The sequence below is a fragment of the Megalops cyprinoides genome, chromosome 2, assembly GCF_013368585.1.
Source record: "Megalops cyprinoides isolate fMegCyp1 chromosome 2, fMegCyp1.pri, whole genome shotgun sequence".
Taxonomy (NCBI): domain Eukaryota; kingdom Metazoa; phylum Chordata; class Actinopteri; order Elopiformes; family Megalopidae; genus Megalops; species Megalops cyprinoides.
Genome location: NC_050584.1, coordinates 62,033,915 through 62,044,621, shown reverse-complemented (window position 1 = coordinate 62,044,621; position 10,707 = coordinate 62,033,915). Strand labels below are relative to the sequence as shown.

Sequence of the window (10,707 nt, the reverse complement as noted above, 5' to 3'; positions counted from 1 at the left end):
TTTGACTCTCCTCCTTTCCCCTCTCTAACATGAAAAGTTTGACTACTCCTTGGACTATTATAAGTGTAGTTGTGCAAAAAATTGACTTTTGACAGAGGAAGATCAGTCTAGTTAGAGATTTGTTCATTTATTGTCTGAATTGTGTGAATTCATGCTCTGTCATAATTGTGTTTTGACACTGAACTGAACAGGTGTAGTGAAGTGGAACACTCTTTCAGTGAAGCACAAAGAGACCCGCAGGAAGCCCTACACCATTTCTAGGTGCAGTCGGAAGAATGAATGAAGTGCAGAATGAATGAACAAGTGTGTTGTTAATATGTTTACTCTCTAAAATGTATGGAATGTTACGTTGGCTAGTTGAACTATATGCGGAAAAAAAACATGAACAACGTCAAAATATGTAGGTTAAAGGTATTGTGATGTTTTAATGTTTTAATGCAAGTAGTGCAAATTGCAGGGGAAAAATACAAAAATACTTTCGATGCCTTCGTCTCATATACAGTAAAAGCTTCGTCTACCGTTTCACCTACTTCCTTATTATCTCAAGTGGAGGTGACGTACTTCCTGTTTGAGAGCAGAATGAAGTCCGTCACACCGACAGATTCGGACAATTGTGTTCTCACAAAAAGCTCCGCCGGCTAAGGGCCAGATACGTTCCGGAGTCCAGTGCACGTGTGAAAGGGGCTAGAGAGAGTTTGAGAGAGAGAGAAAGTGAGAGAGCTTGAGAGAGAGAAAGAGAGTGAGAGAGGGTTTGAGAGAGCAAGTAAAAGAAATAGTATGATAGACTGAATGAGAGAGATAGAGAAAGAGAGAGAGTTTTAGAAAGAGAGAGTGAGAGTTTTTAAGAGAGTGAGAGAGACAGAGAGAGTTTGAGTGAGAGAAAGAGAGTGACAGAGTTTGAGCCAGAGAGTCTGAGTGAGAGTAAAGTAGAGAGAGATGGAGAGACAGGCTACAGACCACAGGGTATTCAGTAAGCAGAGGCCGCAGTGCCGCCCTGTGCTCTGTGACTCTGCACCCTCATTAAGAGCAACCCCACGGAGCGGAATACACAGGGTTCGAGCAGCCCCGGCTCCGAGGGGTCCACCCGCATCCTAATCTCCATATCATTATCTCCTAACAGAGAGGGGAGGCAGAGCATGCAGCTCCTTCACACACTCCAACCCATGCTGGGAAATAACACAGACAAAATAAACACAGGTAAAATAATAATGCTGACAACACTCAATTCTGCTCTCCAGATTTTGAATTCAGGCTTACAATAATGGGAGTGTTGCTAACAAGCGCAGCAGGAAGCTGCCAAAGTTTCAAATGCAAAGCACACGCTGTATCTTTTCTCAAATAAGAAGCGCTGAACCAGGGGATTTTAAAGGGGTGTTCTGGAACACTTACACGCAAAACATCACCTTCAATCCCCTGCAATAATGTTCCCTCACGATCTGCCACCAAATGGTGTCTGGTGGTCCCGTCACATCTCGGCACGAAATCGCTATCCAGAACTTTCTCCTCCGTTGTCCCCGGAAGGTGGAATGAACTTCCACACTCCGTCTAATCTGCTGAGTCTCTCAATACCTTCAAGAAACATCTGAAGACACAGCTCTTCTATGCTCAGCTGAACATCTGAAACACATAAACCCCTAAAGCAATTTTGTATGTCTTAAACTTTGTTTTCCTTAAAAAGAGATGCACGTGTATCTCTACCAGCTAGCTTCTACCTTGCCTGGCCAACTATTGAAACTTAGTCATGCAGTGCTTCTAATGTTATTGAGTCTTTATGTGGTTATTTGCTCTTGTTGTACTCTGCCTCACTTGTAAGTTGCTTTGGATAAAAGCGTCTGCCACATTTCCTATATAATATTCTCAGATGAGTGATTCCTTTTAACAGGCCTGCACAGTGATACAATATCATACAAATGACAACCTGTCAGAGGGTAGAAGCAAAAGTGGTAGAACAGATCCTTGAGCTTAATATTGTGTTATTTTTCTCATGAGGCGTACATATTGCATATTTCACTAAAGCATTTTTATGCTTGCAATCAGGACTTTCATTAAAAAATAAAGTGTGCTTGAAGGTTGCCAGATGTTCTTTAAGAAACCTGCCTGAGCCTCCTAATTAATTTTGAATTAGTTTAATAAGCCTCCTAAACTCTCCTCTGAGAATGGTGAACCCCTCCCAGACATGCCCCAGATACCTCCTATCCTCCTGTGGTGTGTTTTTTTTTTTTTTTGCCTCGTATCATGCCGATTAAAACATCAGACTCCCTGTCAAAAATCCGCACAACTCAAACTCTAGTCCGCCAGAAGGGAGTAAACGATCTAGCACCATGCCAGACCTTACTAGCCAATCCCAGAGCTCATCAAAACACAGCCAGTCCAATCTGCCTGCCCCACCTCACGGCCCAGGGCAGCTGCCCGCTGGCAGGTCTTGCAGTGGGAATCCAGTGCATCATGGGAAACGTGTATATGGTGACATTACAATTCATCCTAGAAATATAATCAACCACAAATAAGTCACGCCTATCCATTTCCAAACACAACCCCAGTTCATATTGCATTGTCTTTGCGGGAGGTGGATGCGATCTCACAGAGGCATGGAGCCAGAGCCGTTACATAACCATCTGACTTACAAAATGGCTGCAGACCGGAGCATTGTCCAAAGCCTACAGATATTAAAGAAAAACAAACGTGAACCCAAGAAGACACCATCACCTGCCTGAGCCATGAGCCGCACCCTAGGGGTTGAGGGCACGGGGATCCCTAGCTGTAAAAGCCCCGCCTGCAGGCAGACTGTGTCAGAGCCGTGTCCACAGTGTCGCTGTGGCCTGGGAGCGGGCGCAGGTGCGGGTTTGGGGGGGATTAGTCTGCTGAGATGAGGGTGAAGAAGAGCAGCAGGTGTTTCATTTCACAGAACATCACCCCTAAACAGAGAGAAGGAGAGAGACAGAAACTGAGACGTGCACGTGCACACACACACACAAACAGACACGTCACACACACACACATGCACTCACAAACAGACACCTCGCACACACACACACGCACTCACAAACAGACATGTCTCACACACACACATGCACTCACAAACAGACACGTCTCACACACACACACACACACACACACACACACACATGCACTCACAAACAGACACGTCACACACACACACATGCACACACCCACACATATATACACATACAAACACAAACCACATACACACAAACCACAAACACACACACACATGCACACACACACACATGCACACACACACACACATGCACACACACACACACATGCACTCACACACACATGCACACACACACACACATCCTCACACAATAATAGTCAGGAAAAGAGGCAAACACAGAAAACACATACACACGCACTATTTGGCACAACAGACATATGACTACTGTGCTTGGACAAAGTGCATGTTCAACTTCAGTGCAATACAGTACATAACATAAATGTTGTCCTTCGAAAGCTGAGAAGTAGCATTTGCAGCACGAGACACTTGACAGAATAGTGTTTAACAGTGCTTCTCTGCCATTCAGAATCAGAACAGACTTTATTGTCATTGCACGGTGGGGTACAATGAAATTCTCCTCAACACCAGCAGAGGGAGCTCTCACTTAGTTATTTTCCCATGACGGAGGTCGAGAGGGCCTTTTGAATCATGATCGCGTAAACTCCCAGGACGCTTGGTGGCCATTGTGTGCAGGTTCCTCTGTGTCACCAGAGCCCATTCACACAGGAGGTCCATGATGCATGGAAACACTCAGTTAGCATAGAGATGGTGAAGCTAAAGAGGAAGAGAGGAAAAGACAGAGTCTGTTAGCAGTTTGGCTTGCGAAGGCTTGTCAATTTTGATCAATTACTGCGGTCTTCTTCTTTATTCACTTCAGCTCTGCCACACATGTGTGTGACGTGTGGGCGTGTGCGTGTATTTGCGCGCGTATGTGCATGTGTGTGCGTGTAAAAGTGTTACCATTCATTTTTAAATAATAGTTCTATAGATACCTTTCTGTGTCTCTGCCTCCGCATGCTCTTTCTCAGAGATCGTGGAGAGTAATACCACACACTGGTGATTAATTGTGCATGTTCTGTCTTCCCCTGCACTGCGCTGCTTTATAATTAACTAATACATACGGTGGAGTCCTTGGGCAAAATGAAATGGGCTACGCATGTAATGATAGGATATGTCGCAGCAAGCTGTTCTCACTGCTCTCTCATGTTGTAAAGAGAATGAAGAAACCGATAATGTTCGTCTCTGCAGTGTCAGACATACACACATGCACACAGATGCACTCAGACTGAATGCAAACACATACACACACATACACACATTCTGTACACGCACACACACACCTAAAACAAGCTTACGCACACACATATGCACACGAACACACATACACACACCCCACCAGAGCAGCGAGCTTCCTGCACTGCGGTATGTATTTATTCCGAAAACGCTGAACAGTAGCGCTACCCAGAAAAACCACCCGATCACCTCTGAGAGTCATCATGCCACACTCACTCTCTCTACTCTGAGGCTCACCATGCAATTACTGAGAAACCTGGCCCCGTCTGAAATACGGCGAAACCTGCCGCTGACCCTGCGAGAATCTGACCTCTCGCACACAGAGAGCGGGACAGGAAGCAGAGAGGCCTGCTCTCTGCAGTTATAACCCGAAATGACACCTTGTCCTCATAGGTGAGCCGTACGAAATGTTCTTTCTCTGGGAGAAACCGCAGTGAACCTCGCCTTTTCTGGGCCCCCACCCCCCAGAAAGCTGCCGTTCATCCTTCCTTGCTGATTCTCACTCACTTCATAAAGCTGGTGACCTTTATGCCGTTCACCTAAATAACGGTGCGCTGTCATTAACTGTGGGGTCTACACATAGAAAGTAGCTGCAGTGCCGAGGCTTCAAGCATGTAAATTATCTTTGCCCGTACATAGCTGTGTTTTCTGTTAGCACTCTAATCTATCTGACCTTAGCAGCGTGCATCCATGCAGGACTAGATTGCAGAAGCAGCCTTGCTCAAAACAGCATTGTACCTCCGCAAAGGGCTGTTCCCGAGGTTCTACTTTTTTTAGATAATGCATAACCTTATATAATGAGGTAGGATGTTGACTGGAAACGTCCACCATTGTTCAACTGAATAGCAAACATACTAAGGATGGCATTGACGCCCGACCGTGAAATAGGACGTAAACTCGCCAACAAAAGCCTTCGCATCCCTCAGTTGTAAGCGCCTCACTGTTGTGGGATCATAACTAGTTCATTATTTCCTCCCGACAACTCAGTGAAATAAGAAGTGAATTCCGCAGTAGACAGGACACGTCTTCTGACGTGTACTTGTTGAAACCGCGAAGGTTAAGGTTATTAATTTACTGATTTTATACTAAACAGATTTTTGCAAAAGGTAAGGATGTCGCCAGCTCCACAGAGATACATAACACGATCTTACATAATTCTGTCCTGTTAAATTCAGCTGTTTTTCAACTGTCCTTGTAGACAGTTTTTGTCAACTACGTAAACTGCCGTTTCTAGAGCCACCGCTGCAAACTGTTCCTATAAAGTAACTAAAAACAAGACAAACAAAACGGACAACCTTTGTGTAGACCGACCAGAGCCCCAGCTTGAATATGTTTCATTGTAGTTTTGTGGGATTTCGCGTTAACGAAACAGGTTTTTAATAGAGAACATTTAACTTTCTGTTTTTTATTTCATAATCGGAATTTTAATCCAGGCGGCTAACTTTCTCTGAGCGTGTGGCGCTCTCTGGTGACGAAATAGAGTAACATCACAGATGTTCTTTTCGGACGAGAGTATTTCAATGGCAGCACTTTGTCATGTATGATTTGCCTGGGGGGCACAAACCCAGACGCACGAAGCGTATGCACGTCACACCACCAACCTAGCTCTGCGAAGCGAGCAAGCTTGGCACAGACGTACATAGAAGGAAATGTGGTCTGTTCCGCTTATCAGTTTGCCTGGTTTTGAGACAGATAAAGATCTGCGGTTTCAGTGGTGTGTTGCAAATAGCTCCGGCTCTGTCACCTAATCTGTGAAAAGCAAATGATCACTTCAAATGTTAACAAAGGCTTTTGTACAGGAGGTGCTTCTACCAAAGGCAAAGGTAGATGAATATACTGCACTGTTTGTAACAGTTCATATCTATAATAGTCACGTATAATAGTCATTTTTCTCTATTTTTACAAGCAAGGGCATTGTGGCTCCGATACAGCATGCAGGCCTATAGCCCTTAATCACCATGTGTCTAATTTGCCAGAACTCTCCAAACGGTCTCTCTCACATCTGGCAATCTGTGAATGAGATTTGACTCTCAGGTGAGGTGGGTTTGTTTTGGATGAGGACTGCACTAAACACAAATTATTATTATTATTATTATTATTATGAGAAAGCAGTTATCATCTTTAATTAGACCGTGCACTGTAAACCACACAAACACAAGTAAGTTCACAAGTAATGTTTTATTGTATGAAGATTATTTACAGCATTTATTGAAAAATGTAAAGTATAAATATCCACTGAAAGGCATATCTTTTACATACAGTATTATTTCAGCATATCTGACCAGCAGCTTGGAATCTCATACATTCATCACACATTACAGGCAACTGAGCTTTCTCACTGTGTAACAGTGTTCCTTTTGGGATATGAACCTACAGTCCACAAGTACGAGGCTGTGATCACGTTTAGACGCAGTTTATGGGTGTATTTTGGTGCCACTGATACTCTGTATGTTACTGCAGCGGTGAGTTTCCTGACTGGCTTCAAAATGGCGTTGATGACGTGGCAGCCCCCAGGTGAAACTAATCGTTCAAGCCACAGAATTAAGCTTCTTCACAGCTTTTCGGTTTGGTTATCTAACAAATAGATTACGTGAAATATCCCTGAGGAAAACAATATGGAAATGTTCGGGATACAAATAAAAGCATAGCAGCCACTGAAACATTCGTAGCATTCTCTCACATGTTACTGAAGCCTCACCACACTCTGCTAAGAGCTTATCAGACCTATACACAGCACCAGTGCAAAGTGGGCATGGTGGGGGTGGGGGGGGGGGCAGGTGCAGCAGCCAAAATGCTTACCACACACCTGTACAGGTACACCAGAAAAGGAGGGGTTTGTTTTGCCCGACTGGACCAGGGAGCGATTAAGTGGGAGAGAGCTACATGTTTGCCTGGACATGCGGCGGGCCCTGGCGCACTATGTCCCTGAATGGGTCAGCTCCCTTCTGCCTGGGGTTTCATTTGGGAGAAGCCCTCTGTTGCTTTCCCCCCCTTCTCGCTTTGCCTCCCCCTTTCCCCTTGCCCTTCCCCTCCTTTTTCCCGCCCTGTTTCTTTTGAGATTGGGCAATCGTTTGGCCCGTCGTGGTGGTCTCTTCCTTCTTCCTTTTGCTCTCTTCTTTCTTTGTGTCCACGGTTTTCATGGCCCTCTTCACCCAGTCTCTCTCCGGATCAGAGCAAACCCGCTTCCCCCTCTTGGTCCGAAACCTGCACACGGACAAATCACCGTCAATCCATCAACTCATTCATTCAACTCACCCATTCAGTCTATTATGTATCACTTCATGGCCAATCCAAGTGTAAATCGAAACCTGAACATGTCCTGTGACAGACGATAGTGGATAAAAGGACCAATGTCTAAGACTATGTGGTAAATTATTTTAAATAAAATACATTCAGTGTAATTATAAATACATCCACTGTAGTTAAATCAAAGGTAAACGTACTATAAATATCCTCTGTCACTGATATAATCAACTCTGCCCTGACTGTTTTTCACTGCATAGTCTTGCACTTGCAGTTGGATATCCTGCACAGAAATCAGCTAGACTCACACAGTATATGAGTATCACATCACTTTAAGTACGTGGCATGCTCATACATATATCTATATTTCTATACTCACACAATGGCATCCACTGGACATATGCCTGCGTTCTGCACTGTGTAGTCCCTTATTCTGTCAAGACGTAATCTTGTTTCTGAAACTCTCAGACAGCATGTTGAGGGGGGTCCACCTGCTGTGAAGGGGAAGGGAAAACTTAGTCCATTTTTAGACTTCCACAGAGCGTAGTCTTACAAGATCTACATACTGCCATGGTTTTAAGTACATTACCTTATGTTACATTATTGTCGTTTAGCGGAGAGCAACTTCCATAGCTCACAGTTTGATTCATTTACACAGCTAGATAACGAATACCCGGAGGTGCCCAGGTTACGTATTCTAACAGTTTCCGTAACATTCCCACAGTGTTCCTTTGATAACAGCACGCTCAAGTCACAACAACGTCTTAGCAATATTGAGAGAACGTTACACATGGCTGCTACTACAGTGCCTGCCATTACCGCTGCTGCCACCGCAATGACTGCTATGACTATTATTACTCGTACCGCTGCTAATATTATTTCCACAGTTACAACAGCTACTGTTGTAACAGTACTTATGCTTCTAGTAATACTGCCACCGCCACTGCGACCAACACTACTGCTGCCTCTGTTTGTATTCCAGGACTTATTACTACTACTATAGTACTACCCTTACTACTCATACTACTACAACTAGAGATGCTATTATTATTATTATTATGATTAGTAGTATTAGTAGTAGCGGTAGTAGGAGTATTGGCATTATTGATGTTATTATTAGCGTTATAATGCTGTTACATTATAGCACTGGTATGAGCATTAGCACATCACCTCTGACAGTGTGTAATGGTGTGTAACGGTAAAGTGTGACCCTGCCTCTGAGGCAGAGCACGGAGAGGGAGAGACTTACAGGCTGAGACGCGGGCCGTCCACGCGAGCGCGTAGATGAGGAAGGCAGCAGCGGCCATGGTGGCGGCGTCGGAGATCTTCATTCTTCGTGAGCTGTCAAGTAAGCAGGTGCAGCGCTAAGTGCTCAGAGCCTGCACCTCGGGCTTTTTTAGAGAGACGGAGGCTGAGAGGCTCTTTCCGCCCCCCACCCCCTCCTGACCACAGCCCCCCAGCAAGCAGGTGGAAAAGATGAGCAAACCGAGGCCTGGGGTCTCCACCCCCCTGGCCCCCCCAACCCAGTGCCCCCCCCGCCAAACAGGGGGGCAGATGGAGGAGGGGCGTTGACGAGTGTGTCAGCAAGCTGCAGAGAAGTACCGCTGGTCTGGTCTGTGTTACAATCTGCTAACAGCTAAGTACACACCACGAGCACTTCTCCTGAGTGTAAGACAGGTAAATTCTGCGATGTGATTGCTGGAATTAATGTCCTGGCGTCACGGTGGGAAACCTGTGGCCGCCAGCGTCAAAGACCGCAAAGAGTCAAAGGTGTCACTTTGTCCAGAAGCCTACAGTACATTTTTCCCATGAAGGAAAAAATGTGTGTATTTCCATGTGGTGGATTCTTTAGTACTTTGGAAATCGCTGTAATCACTGTATATTCCCTATTAAACATATCTATGATGGAATTTTTTGTTTTAAAGCTCTTTGTAATGCTGTGAGTTTTGTATAGGTTCGACCTCAGATAAATGTTCTGGAACTAGAAAATCTCTGACACAAATGTCCTCTAGTGTTCTGAATTCATAAAGCAATACAAATACTAATATGTAGAATTATGTGATATGTTATATCCTGATATACAGAATGGTATTCTAAACACTCATTACCAGGAAGTCGTGTTTAACTGGTTCAGAAGGCTTGCTGAGCAATTAAAGCAGAACCTCATGTAACCCTGTAAACAATGCAGTCCTCCAGGACTATAGTTCAGTAGGTCTGCAGTCAAGATGGCCCTCCAGGTCTAGGTACTGTATGAGTAGCTCTGAAGACAATGCAGCCTTCCAGAACTATGGTTCAGTAGGTCTGTAGGCAATGCGGCCCTCCACGACCAGGGCTGAGTAGCCCTCCAGGGTGAGGATACAGTAGTCCTATTGATGTTGTGATCCTACAAAACTAAGTTTCAGTAGCAATGCAGACACCATGGCCCAGGGTTGAATAGGCCTGCGGACTCTGTGGCCCTGCTGATTCTGTTGTCTCAGACCAGGGCTGAGTAGTTCTGAGGACACTGCTGCCCTCAAAGACCATGACCAGCACTGCCAATACAGTCCTCTCATTACTCATTACGCTACATTACATTATTGTCATTTAGCAGAAGCGCTTATTCAGACCAACTTACATTCGTTACAACTTTTACATTAGCCATTTATACAGCTGCATATCTACTGAGGCAATTCTGGGTTAAGTACCTTGCCCAAGGGTACAACAGCAGCGCCCCAGCAGGGGAATGGAACTAGCAAACTTTTGCTTGCCAGCCCTGCTCCATTACACCACAATGCTGCCCCCCTAATTCCTAACTCCTAATTTATATATATATATATATATATATATATATATATATATATATACACACACACAGTGTATATATATATGTATATATATATATATATATATATACACACACAGTGTATATATATATATAGGCAATGAAAGGTTTTGAACTCTTGCTGCTATGGTATGTAGAGAGAAGCTGTGCTATCTTTCACAAAAGGTCTTCAGCAGATGCCATTGGAACCAGCACACGTAATCTTCCATGGGGGGGATCGCACTAAACGTGGGGCATATAACAGTCTCAGCCGTGGTGAAGAACAGTGTGAGATTGGATGAATTTTCACAGTGACTCAGCACATAGCCTATCATCTCTCATATCGCCAGAA

General features: G+C 44.6%; 1 protein-coding gene across 1 annotated transcript; it reads right to left on the bottom strand.

Annotated features, from left to right (window-relative positions):
• Nucleotides 1-7,138: 7,138 nt before the first annotated feature.
• Nucleotides 7,139-8,886, bottom strand: LOC118796441 (eotaxin-like). Its single transcript, XM_036555303.1, has 3 exons — nt 8,805-8,886; nt 7,935-8,049; nt 7,139-7,516 (listed from the first exon to the last, which is right to left on the bottom strand). The coding sequence occupies exons 1-3, from the start codon at nt 8,884-8,886 to the stop codon at nt 7,270-7,272; spliced, it is 444 nt and encodes a 147-aa protein (XP_036411196.1). The 3' UTR covers nt 7,139-7,269.
• Between the last annotated feature and the right edge of the window lie 1,821 nt (nt 8,887-10,707).